This window comes from Onthophagus taurus, chromosome 2 (assembly GCF_036711975.1).
Source record: "Onthophagus taurus isolate NC chromosome 2, IU_Otau_3.0, whole genome shotgun sequence".
Taxonomy (NCBI): Eukaryota; Metazoa; Arthropoda; class Insecta; order Coleoptera; family Scarabaeidae; genus Onthophagus; species Onthophagus taurus.
This window is the reverse complement of record NC_091967.1, coordinates 6,567,096-6,590,928: the sequence shown is the minus strand read 5'-3', so window position 1 is coordinate 6,590,928 and position 23,833 is coordinate 6,567,096. Positions and strand designations below refer to the sequence as shown.

Sequence of the window (23,833 nt, the reverse complement as noted above, 5' to 3'; positions counted from 1 at the left end):
CGTAAACTAATCGATGTCTAGAAAATCTAGGGGAAGGGGCCGATTTAACATTGGTATCCATGTTCATACTGCCAGTTGCCAGTTCGTGTTTGACAGCCAACACCGTTTGGACGCCTATGTGTATGCGTGTGACAACTTTGGAGGCCTTTTGTGACCGTCAAAAAGGTCTCGGACACACCCCGACAATCGAGACTAAGTGAAAAATGTACTAAACCCGTTTACTAATCGTAAAAATTCCATAAAATCACATTGTGTCTGTCAAAAAATTGCGTGCGAGGAGCCGCGACCGATAGTTTTTGGTTTGTTATTACAATCAGACCGAACGACGGTGTGTTGTTCTAAACGAGTGGTTTTAACGTGATTTTTCCTGGTTGTTACACGTTTAGGTTTAGGGTTGTTAAATGGAAAGGGGTCGGATACGGCCCGAATTGACGGGTAGCCGGATTACCAAGCAAACTGGAACTGATGGAATTAGAAAATATTGTCGCAAACACCGTATATCTCAAAGCGAGAGAAGGTTGTTGAGATTTTTTATAATTTAGTGTAAATTGTAGGTTATAATCGTACGTATTTCAGGGGGCTCCGATAGTAACAAGGGGAAGAGTAAGAAGTGGCGAAAAATCCTTCAATTTCCACACATATCCCAGTGCATTGATCTTGTTAACAATACTGGTAAAGAAATTTTAAAACATATTTTAAAACCATGTGATTATCATTTATTTGAAACTATATAGTCCATTCATTTTAATGGATAAATTAGTTAAAAATGTTATTTTGACATTTAAAATGTCATATTGACACAAGACATCACTTTGACATAAAATAATTAAATTTAAAATTATTTTTTTGAATTCACACAGTAATTAATTTCATAAAACTATTTTAATTCAAATAACTTTGAAATGATTCAAAAATTTTATTTTAATGGTTTTTATTGGAAATAAATGATTCGATAATTTGACAACTTTGAATTGAACTGAATTCAAATTATTGATAACTGGTGCAAATGGTGTAAGTGTTAGTTCTTATAAGTTTTTACTTTCTGGGTGATGTGTACAACACAAATAGGTGAGTTAATTTAAACATTTTTTTTAATCATCTTTTCACAGACAATTCTTCTTGTTTTGTTGGAAACTGGTTATCATACCTTAAAACCACTATGTTGAAGAAAAAGCAAAATTAAACATATTGATATATTTTTTAATTTTATCATTGTATTTAAATTACTAATAAAGTTATAGTTATATTAAGTTATTATAGTGAGTAAAATAATTTATTTAGAAAGTGTGTATTTGATATGATGTTGCAATCCAATTTGATAAATACATATTTTTATATATTCGACCCGATATTTCACACTGATAAAAGTTTATTGGGACATTGATAAGTGAAATTATTGTATGCCATTACAACTTTAAGTGTAATTAAACATTTGTAGTTTTCAGTTATTTGTAATGATTTTTTTTTCTTATCAATACTTATTTTAACTTCATTTTAAATTTTATTTCGTTATTAGTTATTACAATATTACCTACTTAGCATAAGTTTAAAGATAAAGCAGTTGAATATATTTGAAGAATTTAAAAATTGCAAGATTGTAAAAAAAAAATCTTGACAGTTTGTTAGTTAATCACTGGAAATGTATTTTATTTATTATCTATGTTTTTATTTTTTACCAAGGAAATAATTTTGTAAAGTTGTTATGCAACAGAAATTATTTAAAAAACGTTTCATTTAATTCTTGATTATCCTTATAAATGAGTTAAAAAAATTTCTTCATGATAACTTTATCATGGTGAATTTCTTATAAATCACATACAAGTATTTTTAGAAAAATATTTATAAAAAACAAACTTAAAGTTGAATAAACCCATTAGGAAAGAATATTATGTTTTAATAGGTCATAAATTTTAATAAATATCACATTTAAGGAGATGAACTTTATTTAATTTTTGATTTTATCTGATGGTTATTACTTTCTTAATAACCCAAATAATTACTTGTCGTCCTTACTGTTAATATCAATAAAACAGTTGAGTATGAAAAGTTAATAAAGTATTTATTATTATTACTACATTCATAAATCTTTAAGATTAGCTATTTGTAATGGATTTATTTTTAATGCTTAATAAATATGCGACATTAACCAGTTAATCTTTACCCGGACTTTGTATCAAATTCACACAATTTTAATTGATATTTTTGAGTTATTTTGGCTCAGTAAAGGAATTTTGGTCTACTTTGTATTCTTATTTTTCTTTTCGCCGTTATTTTGCAACATTGGTTTCTCAGATATTTAAACATTAATCTAATGTAGATTTTCTTTTGGGAAACGTTTCCCAGGAAAAATGTATAAATCTATAACTTCACACACTTAAAGAATCTAATATTATAAGTTTTTCTTATTCTATAAATATCGTTGTTTTTCACGAAACAAGTTCGTTAGAAAACCGGTATGTTGAAAGTATAAATTTCTAATTCATTTTTTTTTATTTCTTAATAGATGTTCGATATGAATATGTAGTCGACCAACAACCTATAGGTAAATTATTATTTTTGCAATGGTGCGAGGCGACAAGACCTCATTTGCATCGTTGCATGAAATTTCTCGAAGCCACCGAACGTTATGAAGTAGAAACGGACGAGCAACGGGTGGAGTTGGCCGAAACCATCAAGAAAGAGTTCATGGTGGGTCCATCCGGAGATGAGTGCCTTTCGTTTCCGGAATTGGGCGTCGAACTGCCTACCAGTGACAAATTAACTAATGGACATAAGGATCTGTTTGCTCCTTGTGTCCAAACGATCAAAACGACTTTAGCTGGAGAACCTTTCAGGGATTTTACTAATTCAATGTATTTTCATCGATATCTGCAATGGAAATGGCTCGAGTCGCAACCGATTACTTATAAAACGTTTAGAATGTATAGGGTACTTGGAAAAGGTGGTTTTGGAGAAGTGTGCGCTTGTCAAGTAAGGGTTTTTTAAGATCTTTATCAAGTTTTGATATGAAAAGATTTATTATTGTTTCAGGTGAGAGCAACGGGTAAAATGTACGCTTGTAAAAAATTGGAGAAAAAACGTATTAAAAAAAGAAAAGGAGAAAGTATGGTTTTAATTGAAAAACAAATTTTGCAAAAAATCAACTCAAGGTTTGTCGTAAATTTGGCGTACGCTTATGAAACGAAGGACGCTCTTTGTTTGGTCCTAACAATTATGAACGGCGGTGACTTAAAATTTCATATTTACAATATGGGTGGGGAGCCTGGACTTGATATTAATCGTGCTAAATTTTACGCCGCCGAAGTTATTTGCGGGTTGGATCATTTACATCAAAGGGTAAGTTTTAAGATGACCAAGAAAGATAACATATTTTTCGTTACGGTTTTAATTAAAATCGTGAAATCAAATGGAATTAATAGGTCGACATTTGGCAATATTTGGACTTTGTAGGCTAGTTGCAATTAACATTCGATATTAAAAAAATCAACTCGTTGCGTAATGACGTAAGTAAACGTCTATCCGCGGGCTTTTTATGTTGTATATTGAACTTGCGTCGACATAATTGGTACTTTTCACGGTCTGAATCATTATAGACACTATTCCTTACACATGCTTCCAAATTTGATTGGACGGGTTGTTAAAAAAAGTGAAAGTGTTTGATTTGGGACGTTTCATTTCTAATAATTTATTTCTTGCGTCATATATATTTTTATGTAACCTTCTATAAATAAATATATAAATTCTATTAATTAATTTCTTTTAGGGTATCGTTTATAGAGACTGTAAACCCGAAAATATTTTATTAGATGATGCAGGGCATGTAAGAATATCAGATTTAGGTTTAGCAGTAGAAATTCCTGAAGGAGAATCTGTTAGAGGAAGAGTGGGTACTGTAGGATATATGGGTACTAATAAAAAATAAATTTATCTTTTTTACATCACATCAACTCATTAATATAATAAATTGTGATGTAAATTAGGTAAAAATTAATAAAAACTCAAACATTTATGAAATTAAAAAATTTTTAGCTCCAGAAGTAATAGATAACGAGAAATACACATTTTCACCTGATTGGTTTAGTTTTGGATGTTTACTCTATGAAATGATTGAGGGTCAAGCGCCGTTTCGAGCGCGAAAAGAAAAAGTTAAACGCGAAGAGGTCGATAGGCGAGTTAAAACCGAACCGGAAAGATACTCAAACAAATTTAGCGAGGAAGCGAAATCTGTATGTCAACAATTATTAGCTAAAACTCCCGCTCAACGTCTTGGCGGACGAGCTGGAAGACACGGAGCTGGTTTATTAAAACAACAACCGTTTTTCCAATCGATTAATTGGAGGCGGTTAGAAGCTGGGATGGTTGACCCCCCATTTGTACCAGATGTAAGTAAACAACTCCATATTCTTAAATAAAAATCAATTTTTATTCTTTTTTAGCCTCATGCTGTTTATGCAAAAGATGTGTTGGATATTGAACAATTTTCGACTGTTAAGGGTGTAAATATCGACGAAAATGATTCGACGTTTTACACCAAATTTAATACAGGTTGCGTGTCTATTCCTTGGCAAACGGAAATGATCGAAACGGACTGTTTTAGACAGTTGAATGTGTTTGGAGCTCAAGGAACTCGGACACACGATCTTATACTTACACCGCCAACGACACCAGAACATAAAGGCTGTTTTCCATTTAGAAGACGGGTAATTAAATTTTTTAATGTACAGTAAACCTTGTTAAGACAAACTTGAATGGATTAAAACATGTTTTATGGGTTAAACTATTATATAGCGGAAAAAGTAACACATCTAAATTTTATAAGATATTATGATATTAAAAAGATATGTTTTTGCTATCATTATCTTCATGGGCTAAATCACAACTAGAAGGTTCACAGTTCTTTTCTCTGTTCACTGCAACTCTCCACATCATTGTCGCTTGATAACACATCATCTTTTTCTTTGATTTTCATCACAACCTCAAAAAGCCTGCTTCAACCCTGAAAGAAAAACTTACTCCTCGTTTTTATTCAAACAATTAGTAGACTCTTTGCAATATCTATTTTAGTCAAATCAAGCTACTTCATCTAACTTAGACCCAGGAACTTTATTCCTACTAATGAGTTGTTAGCATTAACAGATTTTGTATAAACAAGGTTTTACTGTATACAAGTATTCTAAGAGTAAATAGTGTGTCAAACAAACATGGTATTGATCAATACTTATCAAATAAATTGTTATCATGGAAGTTATTGTCACACAACAAATACTTTTTCTTACCATTTTTGTTTGGCACACAATCTTTATATCATACATACAGGGTGGTTCTCATTGTTTAATGCTACTTTTTTGTCTCTTCAGTTTTTTTCTTAAAGGTAATAGTTTTCGCGTAAAAAAATAAAATATCGTGTCATGTACCGCTATGTGCCGCCATGTTTAGTTAAAATTATTCTAAAAGTTAGCTTTGAGTTTCGTTTACGTTGAATCCTCATAATTGTAGATGATTATTAATAATTTTTGATTTTTATTAAGCAAGAGCATCAATTTTTTAAAATTGTTTAAAACAACGTAATTTGTTCAGATAGATATTCACGTTATTTATGGTTTTTGTTATGAAAATCACAATCAACTTAAGTTTTTTTGTCAGTACTAGATCCTAGCAACTGCACAACCTCCATACCCAGCTATAAAGAAACATTTTTTCATGTTAATATTTCATGGCATTAAAAAGTTGTTATAAAAAAATCAAAGGGGTTGTGAATTTCATCCTCTTAGAGGGCGCTAGGGAAGTTTAAGGTATGGTTGAAAATAAGGTATTAACCAGTAGTACATATTTACATTTACTTATAGCTGAAATAAAAGAGAAAATGTAAATTTTTGGCTCAATATTGACAGCTCATAGTTCGAAAACAAAAGAGTTGCGATCCTATGTTAATATAAAAATCTTGTGTTATTTTGGTAGGTACTATGTCATAGTAAAGCTTCCTGATTAAAAACTGAACCACCTGTATAATAACCTTGCTAAATGTATTTACTTGTGTTAAAACGAAATGAACGTTTTTGTATAATATTTAGAAAACGGCTTATTAATAATAATGGTTTCTGTTATAGAAAAAACCACCAGCTCGATTAAGGCCAGTACCAATAAACCCCCTTTTGCTACCACAAGTGATGGAGAGCTGATAGCCTAAGGCACAAAACGAAATCGTCCAAAACCCATCGCAATGCCCCGTCTTCCCTGTTATTTTGTGTTCACATGACATCAGTCAATTTTAAGTTAAAAAATGAAAAAGAAAAAGAAGAAAAATCGTTTTAATTTAATTTTTTTTTCATTTTTTTTCTCATAGCACTTGGATCTTGTCATTTTGTTTATTTAAACATTTAAATCCCCTATTATTATACAATTTAATACTTTTTTTTCATAATATTAAAAAATTCTTGTAAATATCACCCCCTTTTTGAGTTTAATAATTATTAATTTTTAATTAAATTTATCAGTATGTATAGTTCGGGTGTACAGTTCGGGCGAGAATCTTTTGGTGGATGTGAGGTAAGAGAGGTTTAGTTACCGGCGCATGTGATGATTCAATGATGAATTTTACTTCAAGGTGGTCTCTAAAATATTTATCGTAATTTACTTAACTAGTACTTAGGGCTGTCGTGAGATTGTCAATCCGCAGAACTCTTAGGAATCGTAACGCACATTTCATTTTATTTTCGGTGCTAGATATAAAGAAATGTTTTTAATTTTGTTTACTTTGTGATTTTACGCACATGGAATATAAGAACTTCTTTTTGTATTTATTAAAGAAAAAAAGAGGCAAAAACAGTATAATAAATATAACTTATTGATATCGCAGTAATATTTCAATATTATTAATCGCAACCAGACATTTATATGCGCTAAAATCTAAACGAAACCGTTCGTTATCATTGTTATAATTGTATCGTTAGCGATATTTTATCTCGATAAATGTGAACTATACTGAAACCCACAGCAATTCAAGAAACCCCAAAAAAGAAACTAAATTGCAAGCGTACAATAAAGCCAATTTTTTCGAAAATTAATGCAAAAATACATACTGCTCAATTACGATTCGGATTTATAAAAACACTACTACAAAATATGAGTGGCCGAATATCAAAATATTTTTATAAGAAGACCATTTTTTTCATTGTTTACGTGTGATCCTATTTAGGTGTTTAATCCTATAATATTCGTGTATACAAGGATCAAAGATTCGGACAGAAAAATGTGTTGGATACCGCCCCAGCGATTAAATAAACACGGTAGTCGATTATTCTATGGAAAAAAACGCATGTCTTGGACATAGAAACCTTTTTGATTAAGCAATTTGAATGTTAGTTAGGAACTCGATGTATTTTCAAAAAAAAAATTAATAATAAAAGACCATTATATTGTTTTATTGTGATAATATTTTCGTCTTTTTTTCCATCATTAAAATTTATAATTTATATTTTTACAATACTTATACATTTAAACGTCTCTTTTCCGCAAATCCATCTACTTTTTAATCAAATTAAAACGTAAATAAGTAAAAATCTAATTTTTCATTTTAGTACAAATATAAAGTGTAATCTTTTCTTTATATTAATCTTATAAACTAATTTTTTTTGGAGGAACTGGAAAAAGTATCATATTTTTACACAAATATTATTTCCACTAAAATTGTTGCAAAAAGTTTCCCTTCTAAACACATCCAATATCCTAAAATTCTCATCGTAAAACCTCGGTATGTTTATATTTAATTTATCTGCTGCCATGTACGCTGCTCCAACGGCTAAAGTAGTGGTTAATCTCGTCAAAGTAATCGTTGAAATTTCCGTGTGTTCTACCATGTATTTATCAAAACCAGGTTTAAGTAACGGCCAACTTAACCAAACCGAACCCACACATAAAACGTGTAAACCACCCGGTTTATCAATCAATTCTGCAGCTGCTTTTGGTATAACCGCCCCTAAAGATTGAGCAATCTGCCTTCCAGCATTTTCAAATAAATATTTCGCCATTGCATCATCACCTTCCGAGGCCAACGTAGAAAGCTTTTTACATAAACTCGCTATGAAAGCTTTATCAAATTTTGTGTAATAATGTTCCAAAAGATCTTCTTTTACTTTTATTTGAAAGTGATCTTTTATTAACGCCCAAACTTTATCTATTGAATGAGGAGCTGGTGAGAAACGATCCAAATCATCAAAACATGATTTTATAGCTGAATGAGCTATTTTATAAGCTAAAAAAAATAAAATACTTTAAATTTGTTTAAATTAAAAAAAAAAAAAGATTATTTTGGGTTAGGTAATGAATTTTATGGACGTTATCTGTAATGCATTATTGATAATATCTACGATGGATATAAATTGAAGGTCTATGTTGATAAACTCTAAAACCTAGAGGATTTTATAACATTTTGATCATTCTTAATTGATTTAGATGAATTTTAAATGATTTTATTATTTTAAACACCTTTAAATAAGTTTTAATCGTTTTCGCAGACGGTTTTGATTAATCTTAAATGATTTTATTTTAGTTTGGTCTATATTTATCTTCTTAATATTCAATTTAGGGTCCGTTAAAATAGATGTCTGTCAAATTAATGTGATGTGTCATATTCCAAGTTACAGTTTTTAAGGGAATTATAATGAAAATATGGTATGGCTAATAAAATATGGCTCTAAAAAATTGTGCAAATAGATTAAGGAAGTGGTAATTTATAGTGTCTTTGTGCAATGCTTGTCAGTTTTTGCATTGAGCTATGGTCAACTAGCAGAGATTTGCTGCATATTAAGTAGTTCCTCCAACATCAAAGCTACCAAAGTTAGTGTCTTTTTTGGTTATTCTATGGCACGGGTCTGATTATAGTCTTATAGACTCGCAGTTTGGTCTGTGGACGTCGTTATTATAATACGTCTCTTGATTTCGTTTCCATTGTCGTCCAGAGTGAGGTTGGTTTAAAGATATCTCCCTCTCTGCGTATGTTACCCGCTATATCCACCTCCTGGAAGTCTCTCAGTTTTGTTTTTTCAAATTGTAAATACGTTAAAAATTTGATATATTAAATTTAAAACATTTTAATTTAATGTTGACAGTTGACATTAAGAAGTTTTATTTGACGTTTAAATTTCAAAATTAACAAATGTCAAAATCTATATAACTTCAATTTAAAATTTCAAGATTGATACTAGATTAATTTTAAGCTTCACTAATTTGGTGAATATAAATATCATGACTTTGTAAGCTTGAGTTCAGTAATAAAAATGATTGAAATGAAATTTTTTTACCTCCTCCTTCATCTCCAAGTAAATATCCCCAACCACCACATTGAACTCTAGATCCATCAGGGTTAATAAGTAGCGTGTTAGATCCAGTGCCAGCAATAGAACAAACGCCTCCATGATTTGAGGTGGCCGCCACAGAACCTTCCGTATCACTTCCAATAGCATATCTTTCACTTAAATTCGGATAATTCTCCAATAATCCTCTAACCAATTCCTGATTTGTTTCTTCCTGTTCGCATCCGCTTAAACTTAAACCCTAAACCGAAGAAAAAAATCAAAACTGAAAATTATTTCATTTTAAGCGTATGATTGGTAATACTAGCGCACTCAATGGTTGGTCCTGCCTCATTCCTATATCCTTTTTAACCGTGTTAACCATGTTCGCTATTCTTTGTCTGCACTCTTCCATTCCGAGCAGGAAGTGATTTGTTCCTGGTCCGGTTGTTTTTGTCATGACCTTTCCATCGGCATCCAAAAGGACCAAGGTTGAGACCGTTGCCCCTCTGATTTATAGAGAAAGTACAGAAAATATATAAAAAAAACGTGATAAAAGGGTACTCTTTTTAAGGTTGTTTCAAGGTTGATGACATTAATATTCTTTTGAGGTTTTTGATACGCTAATCCTTCAGCAAACGATATTTTCCTTTACAATTGTTAAATTGACAGCGGAAATGGTTATTTGACTTTCATTTTATAGCGTATTTTTTTTCTTTAATAAAGCAACAAACTTTTTTTTTATTGTATAAGTGATAATAAAAGTATGAGATCATTTTTAAATATAGCCCGAAAAAAAAAACAAATATATCTTTTGTTACCTAGTCTAAATACTTTTTTTTTAAATTATTACTTTTATTGTTAAATTAGGTCAACGCAAGTTCAAATTCAAGGCCATATTTCATGAACGTGGTTCTCGATTGAATGTCATTCAGCAATTTCACTTCTGCTTTCACTTCTACTTCTATGCATAAAAATGTTAAAAAGTTTCAACAAAATTATTTTACTACTTTTGATAAGTTTGTTTGATAAAGTTTTATCTCAATAAACAAAAAAAAATATGGTTAATTTTCTATGAAACTCACGATAACATTTTCGAAATAGCATTCCAAATAGTTTTTATTGAATGATACAAAAATAAACTTTAACATTATTATTTTAAATGTTATAATATAAATTTCAGTGATATTTTTAGATGGTGAAATAGTTTGTTTATAAAGAAACAACGTCACTCGACCTATTTAAATTAAATTGCTCCTTCTTTATTATTCTTATTCAAATTTAAATTGATAAAATTTTTTTTAGATTATTAGCTATGTATAAAATTGAAAGTAGTTCAATATTAATCGGAATACTATTAAAATGGTAGAGTAGCATATTTGAAATTCCACAACTCTTAAACGAAGGCTAAACGAAAACTATTTTAAATGATGATCTTATCAAAGACTGAAAGCGTACGAAGATATCAACTGTTAACCTTTAAATATGACGGTAATTGTCAAAAAATAAAAAAAACATCTTTAAAATAAAATTGATTAAAACTTTCTATGTAATAACAAAGAATAAGGATAAATTTTAATACGTATTTGTTTAAAAAGTAATTTAAATAAAACGTACCCTTCTAAACCTCCCAAAATTTGATTCATCTTTCAATCCTACGTTTGCTGAAACTTACGTGTATTGAATGCGAACGCACTGACGTCTATCGACGAGATCGGGCAACTGATGCTGAAATCGGCGTGCATTTGTTTATAAATGAAAAGCTGCGTTGTCGTTTGTTTTACACGAAAAAATAATTACTCAGCTGTTTTTACGAAATTTCACGATCGCAACCGAAACTTGTCGTGCCCACTTTTTCGAACCAATCGATAAAAATTACAACAAATATTTATTTTGTGTTACGCATTTTTTTAAAATTTTTAATAAGTTTTGCAAAATTAACATTGATCAATAAAAAATGTTGTAATTTCAAACTGGAAGTGGGAAATTATTAAATAAACAATTTTTTTTTTATTTGTTTTAGATAAAATATGTTTATCGGCTTTTTGAGGGTTGTATTTTTATAGTACAAGATAAGATTTGGAAAGAATTGAATGCAAACGATAAAGTAAATAGTAAATAATTACAAATTATTTATGAGTCTCCATCTGTTGGTCTAGGGTTTAAGTAGGTTCAAAATTTTTATGGAATCTGTTTGGAATTTGTATTTAAAAGCTCTTAAACTTCATGAATACATAAATTGTACAAAGAATTTAGTTCGTTTTCGTTGTACCCAAATGGCATAAAAGAATCATCCAAATTGAATTCAAATTTTAAACAACCCTGTTAAATTGTATGTAATACAACAATTTTTAAAAATTGGCGACTTGAAATTGACGTCTATGGAAGCAAGGTGATAGAAAAAAATTGTTTTCTTCAAAACGGTTGGGTTTAAGAAGGCGAAATTTTTTGAGGTTATTAAGGAACGTTTGAGGTTAGGTTATACCAAATTTTCAGTTCCCAGGATGTATAGTTTTTAAAAATTGTCGATTTGAAAATGACGTGCTAGAATTGAGCTTAATAAAAAAAATTGTTTTCTTCAAAACGGTTGGGATTTAGACAACGAATTTTTTTGAGGTTATTAAGGAACGTTTGAGATTATTTTATACCAAATTTTAAGTTTCCAGGATGTATAGTTTTTAATATAAAAGTTTTTCAAAATTGTCGATTTGAAATTGACGTGCCAGTATTGGGCTTAATAAAAAAAATTGTTTCCTTCAAAACGGTTGGGATTTAAACAACGAATTTTTTTGAGGTTATTAAGGAACGTTTGAGGTTAGGTTATAGCAAATTTTAAGTTTCCAGGATGTACAGTTTTTAAAATAAAAATTTTTAAAAATTGTCGATTTGAAATTGACGTGCCAGAATTGAGCTTAATAAAAAAAATTGTTTTCTTCAAAACGGTTGGGATTTAGACAACGAATTTTTTTGAGGTTATTAAGGAACGTTTGAGGTTAGGTTATACCAAATTTTAAGTTTCCAGGATGTATAGTTTTTAATATAAAAGGTTTTAAAAATTGTCGATTTGAAATTGACGTGCTAGAAATTCAGCTTAATGAAAAACTTGTTTTCTTCAAAACGGTTGGGATTTAGACAACGAATTTTTTTGAGGTTATTAAGGAACGTTTGAGGTTAGGTTACACCAAATTTTAAGTTTCCAGGATGTATAGTTTTTAATATAAAAGTTTTTAAAAATTGTCGATTTGGAATTGACGTGCCAGTATTGGGCTTAATAAAAAAAATTGTTTTCTTCAAAACGGTTGGGATTTAGACAACGAATTTTTTTGAGGTTATTATGGAACGTTTGAGGTTAGGTTATACCAAATTTTAAGTTTCCAGGATGTATAGTTTTTAATGTAAAAGTTTTTAAAAATTGTCGATTTGAAATTGACGTGCTACAAATTGAGCTTAATGAAAAACTTGTTTTCTTCAAAACGGTTGGGATTTAGACAACGAATTTTTTTGAGGTTATTATGGAACGTTTGAGGTTAGGTTATACCAAATTTTAAGTTTCCAGGATGTATAGTTTTTAATATAAAAGTTTTTAAAAATTGTCGATTTGAAATTGACATGCTAGAAATTGAGCTTAATGAAAAACTTGTTTTCTTCAAAACGGTTGGGATTTAGACAACGAATTTTGTTGAGGTTATTAAGGACAGTTTGAGGTTAGGTTATACCAAATTTTAAGTTCCCAGGATGAATAGTTTTTATATAAAAGTTTTTAAAAATTGTCGATTTGAAAATGACGTGCTAGAATTGAGATTAATAAAAAAAATTGTTTTCTTCAAAACGGTTGGGATTTAGACAACGATTTTTTTTGAGATTATTATGGAACGTTTGAGGTTAGGTTACACCAAATTTTAACTTTCCAGGATGTATAGTTTTTAATATAAAAGTTTTTAAAAATTGTCGATTTGGAATTGACGTGCCAGTATTGGGCTTAATAAAAAAAATTGTTTTCTTCAAAACGGTTGGGATTTAGACAACGAATTTTTTTGAGGTTATTATGGAACGTTTGAGGTTAGGTTATACCAAATTTTGAGTTTCCAGAATGTATAGTTTTTAATATAACAGTTTTTAAAAATTGTCGATTTGAAAATGAAGTGCTAAAATTGAGTTTAATGAAAAGCTTGTTTTTTTCAAAACGGTTAGGATTTATAAAATGAAATTTATTAAGGTTATTAGGGGACGTTGAAGGTTATGTTACACCAAATTTTAAATTTCCAAGACAAAGATTTTTTAACAAATTCGATTTTTAAATAATTAAGTTTTATTGGAATAAAATAAGAAATATACATCAGCATTTCCCGCACTGTCCTAAATTGCATTAAGTATTAAAAAAAAAGTTAGGTGCAAAAAACTATCCCCAACTCAAATGTTCAGGAGTTCAAAAACAACAGCAAAATAAAAAGGTGTAAGAATATTTCTTAAATATATTACATTATCTTTTGACAGCCATAGTTTTCGTTTTATGTAGATTTAAATTTAAAGCAGATAGTATCTTGACATCTATGTAAGACATGATTTATTGAAATTTTAAAGGCTTCTTCTTATAGCTGTCAAGACACTATAATTTTAAAACCCTATTTTATTTTGGTCATTATAATCTCATCATCTTTGCTTTCATTATTCTTATTAATATCTTTTTGTATATTTTCCGCATTATGCACTTCGGGCATTTCAACTTGATCCGGAGGAACCGTAATGATACTTCCATCTTCTTCGTTCACAGTTAACCCAATGGTAGCACCGATTTTCGCCGAGGCCCTTTTAAACGTATCACTGATTTTATCCTGTACAACGTTAATACACATCGACATTAAAGCAAGACCAAAAACCAAATAAACTATCGAAAAAATCATAAACAAATTATTGCTGGGAACGAAATCTCCTAATCCTATAGTTGACAAAGAGATAAAAACGAAATAAAACGAGGAAAAGAAATCCCAATTTTCTAAAACTTGAAAACCAACTGCACCCAAAAATATATATAAGACTAAAATTGAGAGAGCTAAGGTTATTGGAAGATTAAATTCGTCGTCTATTTCGTAATTTGATGGTGCTGGAGTTGCTGGGGATGTTCCACCATCATCGGTTCCTTCTTCCATTTGAATATTGGGATCGGGAGTTTTTGATGGTCTTCTTAATGTTGCTGCTTCATAAACCATTTGAGCTCCTTTAAAGATATCCTATAAATAATATTGTTGATTATTTATGTTTTACATTCATTTTAATGAAATAATTTTACCTCAACATGAGCTGTTTTTCTAACTTTTCGACATCTCCCAGTATAATAAAGCCGTCTAACAAAAGCCCAAACATATTTGATACATCTCGTGAATAATTTACCAAAATCCGTTAATATTATAAGAAACAAAGGTATTCCAATTAAAGCGTAAAGAATCGTGAGTCCTTTCCCTGTTATTGTTGTAGGAAACATATGACCATATCCTAAAAAGATATTAAATTAAAATCATGAAAAAAAAATTTTTAATTAATTAAGTTAAAAAAAGTAATAATACCAATAGTTGTAACTAAAGTTAAGCTATAAATAATTCCATTTAAAAAACTCCAAGAAGTTTTTCCCGTGTAAGATCGAATTCCGGCTTCGTGAGCGACGTGTAACTCCTCTTCAAAGTGTTTTAATTTATTCCTAGCTAAAGATTTCCAATCCTCTTCCCGTAAATTATGACTTTTCATCCAAAGCTGGTCGATAAAATCCCTTTTAATCCTTTTAACGCCGCATTTATAAAAGTTTTCAAACGCTCCCTCTATAAATTTAAAAAGCACACCACCCAAACCACATAAAACTCCCATAAGAATTAATTCGTTTATGCATTTTCTCCTTAAATTTAAAATTTTCTCGTGTTCGTGTTTCATATCATTTTTAAATCGTTTATATTCAAAAATAATATCTTTAATCGTAAAGATTTTAAGCATTTTTAAAAATTGTATGAAATTAAATTTAACGTACATGATTTGTTTGGTTTTAATAACCCTAGAAGTTTTTGGGTCGAGAATTTCGACGATTTTGTTACAAACGGGTCTTTGTTCGAATTTTCTGTTGGTGAGATGCATCTGTGGGGGTTGTTGTTTGGGAACTTTTTGGGGTTTCATTGATTTGGGAATTCTTGGTATCGGTTTTGGCGTTGATTTTGGAATCATTTCAGACGACGAACTGTCGGTGGAATATTTTCTTACAGAGGATGATCGTTTTCTTTCTATTTCTCGTTCAGCGGAAGCCATTTGTGCTCTTCGGAAGCTTTCCATTAATTCTTCGTTAGAAAAGTTTCTCGGCGCTGATTGACTCCGTTTTAAAACTTCTTTTTTGCGGTATTTATCTCTACCAGATTTAATTTTTTGCTTTGCTTTGTCAAACATTGCTACCAATTCGGTTTGACTCACGCTTATTATTGATTCAATTTTTTCTTTTTTATCTTTCGTTTTTATTTGTCGATTAGAATTTTTATTAATATTTTCTGGAGTTTCTTCATTAATTTTAACTTCTTTGTTTTCATCGTTTTCATTGATTGTAACGTCATCTAAAGCTTCTTTAAAATCCTCTTTGTTATCAGAACTAGAATTTTTTTCTTCAGCGTCTCCATTTTTACTCACGACTTTTTTCCTCCGCCTTTCTGGAGTTTTCGGCCTCTCCAAAGCTTTTTCTTTTTTTTGTTGTTCTTCTTCTTCCTCATGTCGCACCGGCGTTTGATCTCTTCTGGTGCTACTCGATCTCCTTCTAGTAAGATTTCTGCGTCGTCTAGCAACCGAAGCACTAAGAACTTGTTCGGGTGTCACCAAAGCTTCAAGATCGGTTAATTTGTGTTCATTTTCATTAGATTTTTCGTTATTCGTTTGAACGTCTGCGCTTTCTGCCACGTCCATCGTTCGAGAACTGAACCGGGAAGTTATTATTAGAAAATTTCGGTTAGAAAGAGAGGATTTGTGTTGGAAAAACCAAAATAGATTCAGTTCTGCGACAAGATTCTAGATGGAGTTTGAATTCTAATTTTAATAATAATAGTTGATTGGATTGTTTTCCATGGAATGAAATATTTAGTGAAGGTTTTGTTGAATATTTTTGTAATGGGTGGAGGTCGTTGAATTTTTTGATTTTTTGTGTTTGACTAGATAAAACGTCATTGGATTCGTAATACTTGTTGGATTCTTACCAATATTTTTAGAAGGTCATCCAAGAAATTTTCAGAACTTAAAAAGATAATGCATTTAAAATTAAGGACGTCGAAGTTAAACTTTTAAAAATATTAAATTATATTATGTAAATAATTTTTGAAGTGTTCTTAACCACAAAACATTCTTAAACTTTAAAGATTCATTAATACAAATACACATTCTTTCAGCAGTTTTGAAAAAAATTGAAATGTTTTCTTAGTGATTTTATGCTACTTTTATTACCCTAAATTTTTAGAATCTACATGTTTTAAACGTTCTTGGAATTTCTTATTTACTCAAAACTATTCTAATTCACTTCTAACTTTTAATTTAAAAAAAAATCAACAATAAAATGATCAAATTACTTCCTTTAGTAGAAATTTAAGGTCTATAAAATTTTATGGCCATTATAATCCAACATAAAAAGGTAATAGTTTCGATGTAGGTCACCAAAACAAGTAAGATAATACTTTTATATTACACATGGTTTTTGCTCGATTTCTAGAACACTAAAGTTAAGAAAACAAAATCGACAATTCGATCCAAATTTGGCTCGAATCCAAATAGGGTATTACGCATCCAGAGCGGATTGAACTCCACCAAATGGAAATCTATTCATCACGAATGTATTTACACAGAAACTCTAAATAGTCATAACTGTTAAAATATCCCACATTGAAATTTTGTCTCCTATATATTTCTCTTACTCACGACCTATCTTTCAAAGTGTCTGGTGAGTAACATCTTTTTACTTTTAATTTTGGACGAGTGGGTGGTTCGAAAAAAAATTTGTTTTATTTTTTTTATCAAACGAGATTGTCGTTTGGAACCGTTTACTTTTATATACATAACAAACCGTTCTGTGGTCGTCCCGAGAGTCGTTTGTACGCAAACTTTACGGTCTTCCTTATTACCCGAACTGTTTGATTTTACAACAGTCGTAATATTGACGTAGACGTAACCATTTATTGTCTGCTAACTGTTTTATTTGGTAATTTTACGATTTTTGTTAGATTTAAATTGGAAACAGAGAAAATTACGTCTACATAAAATTTGAAATTTAACAAGGTTTATGAACCTAGTCGTTTTCATTTACTTATTCGATATAAACACTACAAATTTATTTATAACGCATTCAGCAATTATGGTATTTCTATAATCGTGAAGAAGTATCATGCTCGATTCCATACGATAATCCAAGTGACCGTTTTATGTAGTATTATAGCAGCGTTTAAGATTTGCCCAAGTACAGGTGTCCAAATTTCGATGGGTTTGCAGGGTATCTCAGTTATTATGAAAGATAGAAAGCTGCGGCTTTCGCGAACCTGAGCTACCTTTTTGTGAAACTTATAATGGCACAAACCAAATTTTCATAACCCTCTTCGTTTTTGATATACAGGGAGTGTTTAAAATTTACGATTTTCAGATACCCCTGTATCTCGGCTATCCGGAAACTTAGTAAGAAAGTAAAAATGGGTTCTAATAGATTTTTTCACGTGGAATCCAATGGTGCGTGTAGAATTTTTCTAGTCATCACGGTTTTTGAGTTATAAACACAACTCAAATACTGAATACTCAATTTCTCAAATACTCAGCTCTTTATAACTCAAAAACCGTGATGACTAGAAAAATTCTACATGCACCATTGGATTCTACGTGAAAAAATCTAGTAGAACCCGTTTTTACGTTTACTGATAGCCGAGATACAGGAGGTGTCTGAAAATCGTAAATTTTGAAACACTCCCTGTATATCAAAAACGAAGAGGGCTACGAAAATTTGGTTTGCACCATTGTAAGTTTCACAAAAAAGTAGCTCAGGTTCGCGAAAGCCGCAACTTTCTATCTTTCATAATAACTGAGATACCCTGCAAACCCATCGAAATTTGGACACCCTGTACAAATTAAACTGTCGTAGTTATAGAACTGTGTTGCTGTTTACAAATCCAAGATACATCCTGTAGCAGACCATTTGCTACTAACACATAAAACTGGATCAAAGCTATCCGATCGTCTACTTTGTGGGTAAAAGTTGTTGCAAAAGATACAATTGTAAAATCGTATATGTGGGAGATATCTGGTGGTCTTAAGTCACTTTAGCGCTTCTGGATGAAGGTTCACAGAATTCTAGAATCCTCTAGATCCGCTAGAATTCCCCGTAGTTGTAGATTTCGGGTACATATATCAAATCATTAAATCCAACACCTCGCCCACAAGCGACCTCGGCGATTTGAGGCGAAATCGTTCTTTATTTCTTCATAGATATACAAAGTCTCGGATAAGAAGACATTAGTCTTAAACAACCGAGATCGCTTGCAGGCGAGGCGGTAGAATCCTCCAAAGTTGATGATTTCGTGTTTATATATCAAAACATAAAATCCTTTATGGATTCCAATTTAAGTATTACATTTTTTAGCAAGCTTTTTCGAGTTCACTCATGTTATTTTTATTAAGTAAACAAAGTAATGCATTTTTTTCTAAATGAAATTTTTTACAACTCTAAAAGAATTGAAAAAAGATAAAAAAAATTAAGTTGCAGTAATGAGTGAGATGGAAAGAGAAAATTTGAGCTAATTTTAAATCTTTGATAATCTAAAATTTCATAAAATAAATTATGCCTCTATAAAATAAGAAATTTGAAGAGGTTTATGAACCTAGTCGTTTTTATTAAGTTATTCAACATTAAAATTAGATACGAAATTTATTTAAAACCCACACATCACGTTTTAGTTTATGAATGGTATATAGGTGTAATAAGTTTTTTGTTAAAAAATATTTATATTTTTTGAAGTAAATTTATAAAAAGAAAATTGATTGATTTATGAGTTGAATGTTGAATATGGGATAAATTTGGTCGCGTGCAAAATATTATTTCTCAGTTTATAATTCTTCAAAGTTAATTTTAAAACTTTTAAAATTTCAACGAGGTCGCATCAGTGTAATGTGTAATGGCGGATGTTCGTTAAGAGGAAACTCTTAAACGTGTTGTCGAAAACGTATACTTCGCGCTAATGTTGTCTTGAATGAGATCTCTAACGGTTATTGTAACGAGTAAATATACAGTTCACTGAATTCCTTTATTTTAGGGAACATGTTGTTTTTATAATTAACTAATTGTAAGCTACATCATCATATCAGCAATGTCCCAGATTAATTTATTTTTAACTTTTCAAAGATAACTTTTGACGGTTATATCAACACCGTGTCAGTTCGTAAATCACAATTTCTGGCTCGATGTTTATTTTTCCTCTTTATGATTACTACTGGTCACTTTTTTACGTATTACTATTTTTAAATTTTCCACGAAAGTCATAATAGTAATGAAAGCCACGTGCAAGATTTATTTAAAAAATTACTGCTTCATTAAAAATTGATATAAAAAAGAATGAAAGAACTTTAACATTTGTATTAATAGTGTGTGTCTCTGAACCGTACGTTTTTGTTGTCTAAAAATATTACGTTTGTGTTTATGACTAATCGTCTGAATATTTCCCATCACTTTAAATTACAATTGTCTAACAATTTATACGAGATTATTTTACTCAAAATATAATTTTCTTAACAAAGTAAAGAATTCCACCGAATTTTTGTTGTGAAGTGTTGATGTATTTAAGTAAATTTAGTCCACCGAACCTTGGCACAGTATTTTCAATGCAGTAAAGCACCTATATCTATGCACTTCCAAAACTACAAACATGATTACTGAAGCGTTACAAAAACTGCGCAATTCAGAAAAAGAATTCTTAAACAAACATCTTACCTATAGTTGTATAAATCGTGCTGCAAAAAAACACTGCGTTCCAAAACGTCCACGTTCGATCCTTTAACAACGTATTCTGCTTATACATATCAATAATAACAACTTCATAGTCATCTAATCTTCTTGATAACGCACCAACAAGTTCATCGGGAGATGTATTATGAGGTATCGTTTCCACCATTTTAATTATTTCATCAATAGCTGTGTATCTTTCCTTTCTCAAATCACCATCTTGTAATTTTCTATTCGTACCTTGAAGATATTACGTTACATTAGTAAATATTTGAAAATTATTTTTTAAAGGTAAAACGTGTTATTCCACGCACAAAATGTTTTTATACGTGTTATTTTCAAACATGAGGCGTTTTGCTTTGAAGATCAACTATTAGTTTAATAAGTGCATCTAAGTCGTAAAGCTCGTCTTTATGGCAAGCCGTTACTAACTTTACAAGCCACAAAAATGTTGAAAAATTTATGCTTTCGGGCCATGTGCTACAAAGCACACCCAACAGAAAATTTCTCGTGACGTTTATGGATTTATAAAAGCTATAAAAAGATATTTCGATTTGAAAAATATTCAACACTTTTCAAGGATGATCTATGCAATGCGAATTTGATTAATTTACGATCTTTACTGAACTAAAAATATATATCACTGTGATTTAGATGATGAGATCGAGATGATTGACGATGCGAGAAACTTTTTGAATACAAACTTATGGAAATGGCTAACGTATAAATCTAGATGTTTACGTGGACAAAGATAGATTTTGAAATGTAGATATCCTTACTAATTTATTAAATCAGAAAATATTTATAGAAGTAAGGGTTGAATATCCAAGCTAAAATTCTTATTAGCCAGACTTATTTATAAAGGTGAAGTTGAAATTTCGAGAAATTCATTACTTGGAATAGGATTTTATTAGAAAATAAAGTATGTTTATGATAAATTTAATTAAATTTAATTTTAAAATGGTTTTTGAGGATCAATATTTCTCGACGATTATCATAAAATTTGCTAAGCTGGGGCACTAGGAAAATCGATAAATGTAAATTAGGCATTTACATCGATCCTTTGGAACTAAACTGTACACAAAAGGTCGCTCTAAATTTGAAACTAAATTGCGTAACACAATGTTTAGAGATAAAATGTCTCTGTTTAAATAAAATGTGAACAATACAAACAACAAATTTATATTGAAAAGTTCATTAGAGTAGTGTAAGATGTTGATTTTTCACAACTTAATATAAAATCGTCGTGTTTGTTATCTTGGATAGTTCTAGTTTTGTTTTAGTCAAAGTGGTTCAGATGACATCATCACATGATCTGAAATATGTGTACTTTAGACAAGTACTTATTTCAATATTTCTTCTATACAGGGTGCCCATTATGTATGGAATATAGCATATATCTTGGTAAGTATCAACTTTATAAAAAAACATTTTATACAAAAGTTGTTTAATATTTTATTTGACATAATAAGACTGCATTCAATTGTTTTTAATTCAGAAAACAAATGAGTAACGAATAATACTTAAATTTTTTTAAATGGCAATGTATTCTTTCATTAGGCTCATTTGATAGAGATTACTTTTCTCTTTACGATGGCGTAAAATTTTTGTACCCTTACGTTAGAAAATTTTAGAAAAAATTGTTAAAATTGTTTATTAATAAAAATAAATCAATAACATTAATCTAGATACCCGAGATCTCAAATTATTACCGTAAATTAAATTTACGTGCAAAATAAAACAAATAAACGAAAAATTAGTGTACATCTCCTATAATTCGAGGTACTTCGAGGTATTTGACGACCTCGGATATCTAGATTACTGTTATTAGTTACATTTTCTTAATAAGCAATTTTTACATTTTTTCAAACATTTTCTGATATAAGGGTACTAAAATTTTACGTCATCGTAAAAAGAAAAGAAATCTCTATCAAATGAGCCTAACAAAAGGGTACATTGCCATTTAAAAAACTTCAAGTGTTATTCGTTGCTCATTTGTTTTCTGAAATAAAAACAATTGAATGTTGTCTTATTATGACAAATAAAATATTAAACAACTTTTGTATAAAATGTTTTTTTATAAAGTTGATACCTATCAAGATATACATATACTATATTCCATACATAATGGGCACCCTGTATATAATTATCACCTTGTATGTAATATCTAGTATTTTATTAGTAGTATCTAGTGTTCCATTGGCAGTATCTAGTATTCCGCAAGCCCTTGTGATCTTCCCAATTCCTTGGTGAAAAGTTCCATTCGGACATTACTTTTCGAATCCTCGATACCCAAATAGTTTTAGGACGTTCCCCTATCCGCTTGGAGTCAATTGCATCGCTTTTTTTAAATATTCTTTCATTATGCATTTGTTGAACCGGCCAATCCGCTGTAATTGCCTTCTTTGTGTTTGCACCATTGTTTTCTATGCCCCTGGAAGTCCACTTCCAATGCCTATAAACACTCATCTAATTGGTTTCGCATCCGAATAGCACTACAAGGATGAAGATGGTGGTATAATACTGCTTCTTTTTAGAAATGTTTTTGACAACGCCAAACAGTCTTCTGCATGGAATATCTAGTCCTTTTCAAGCAGTATCTAGGATTTTGCAAACAGTAGTTACTCTTCTGCAATCGGTATCTAGGCTTTTGCCAGCTATATCTGGACTTTTGCAAACAATATTTAGCCCATTTGTTCAATCTTCCACAAACAGTTTCCATATTGCGAGTTAATGTTAATAACAAAAAATCGTCAAAGTGTTATAAAATGATATAAATTGTGTATAGGAAACACATAACAAACTTTCAGTCAGTAAAGAAAAGAAAAAAACTTTTGCAAACAACATCTGTAGTCCCCTATTAACCGTATACAGTGAATTTCAGTTAAAATGCAATATACAATAATATATTTTCATAGAAACCAGGGCAACAAGGTAGTACTTTGTCCCACATAAAATGTAACATGTGTGAGTGTTTCTAGTTCTAGGTCTAATGTTAGTTCTAGTGATAGTGGTAGGTAACGCTAGTTAACATAACTTAACTAACATAAGATATCACTATGTTGCATATTTGTATTGAATTAAAACTCGAACTAACACAAGACCTAGAGCTAGAATCATTCGGGCTTAGCCGTCTTGTGAGATCTGCGGCTCTGTTTACAGTGTTTAATATCCTAGCAATTTGTAAATAGGAGTGAATGTCGTTAGAAAATGTTAATCTTAAAACATTAAAAATAACTAAGGGCAATGAAGAAATCTATTTTGGAAATAAATTGTTTATAATGAACCAAAAAGACGTCATTTATAAATAGATGTAGCTTAATTACATCTATGCTCTAGTTAGAACGTATTTGCATAGGAGAAATTAAAATATAGAAAAAGATAGATAGAAAAAATCAAAAAGCAACAACGAGGCATATCTCAACCTCTTATTTTTCATTTTTAAATTTAGGCTAAAATATATAAATAACTTGACGTCCTTATACTAGCAACTATTTTCCAAAGCTATTTCCGTTGAATATAAACATAAATTTTCCATTTTTTAAATGTAGGTAAACAGTTT

General features: G+C 30.2%; 3 protein-coding genes across 5 annotated transcripts; 1 reads left to right on the top strand and 2 right to left on the bottom strand.

Moving 5' to 3' along the window:
• Positions 1–57: 57 nt before the first annotated feature.
• LOC111427048 (G protein-coupled receptor kinase 2) lies at positions 58–7,434 on the top strand. Of its 2 annotated transcripts, XM_023062003.2 has the most exons (9): positions 76–299; positions 387–517; positions 577–672; positions 2,504–2,970; positions 3,031–3,336; positions 3,764–3,905; positions 4,030–4,382; positions 4,437–4,700; positions 6,108–7,434. In XM_023062003.2, the coding sequence occupies exons 2-9, from the start codon at positions 466–468 to the stop codon at positions 6,177–6,179; spliced, it is 1,752 nt and encodes a 583-aa protein (XP_022917771.1). In that variant the 5' UTR covers positions 76–299; positions 387–465; the 3' UTR covers positions 6,180–7,434. The 2 variants fall into 2 exon arrangements, with proteins under 2 accessions (XP_022917770.1, XP_022917771.1); XM_023062002.2 differs by having other exon boundaries at positions 58–517.
• Positions 7,401–11,059, bottom strand: LOC111427050 (N-acetylglucosamine kinase). 2 transcript variants are annotated; one of them, XM_023062005.2, is made up of 4 exons: positions 10,966–11,059; positions 9,616–9,799; positions 9,300–9,552; positions 7,401–8,251 (listed from the first exon to the last, which is right to left on the bottom strand). In XM_023062005.2, the coding sequence occupies exons 2-4, from the start codon at positions 9,748–9,750 to the stop codon at positions 7,653–7,655; spliced, it is 987 nt and encodes a 328-aa protein (XP_022917773.2). In that variant the 5' UTR covers positions 9,751–9,799; positions 10,966–11,059; the 3' UTR covers positions 7,401–7,652. The 2 variants fall into 2 exon arrangements, with proteins under 2 accessions (XP_022917773.2, XP_022917772.2); XM_023062004.2 differs by having other exon boundaries at positions 10,908–11,025.
• Positions 11,060–13,576: 2,517 nt separating this feature from the next.
• LOC111427434 (uncharacterized) lies at positions 13,577–16,570 on the bottom strand. Its single transcript, XM_023062577.2, has 3 exons — positions 14,852–16,570; positions 14,578–14,780; positions 13,577–14,518 (listed from the first exon to the last, which is right to left on the bottom strand). Exons 1-3 carry the CDS (start codon positions 16,212–16,214, stop codon positions 13,913–13,915), a joined length of 2,172 nt encoding a protein of 723 aa, XP_022918345.2. The 5' UTR covers positions 16,215–16,570; the 3' UTR covers positions 13,577–13,912.
• Between the last annotated feature and the right edge of the window lie 7,263 nt (positions 16,571–23,833).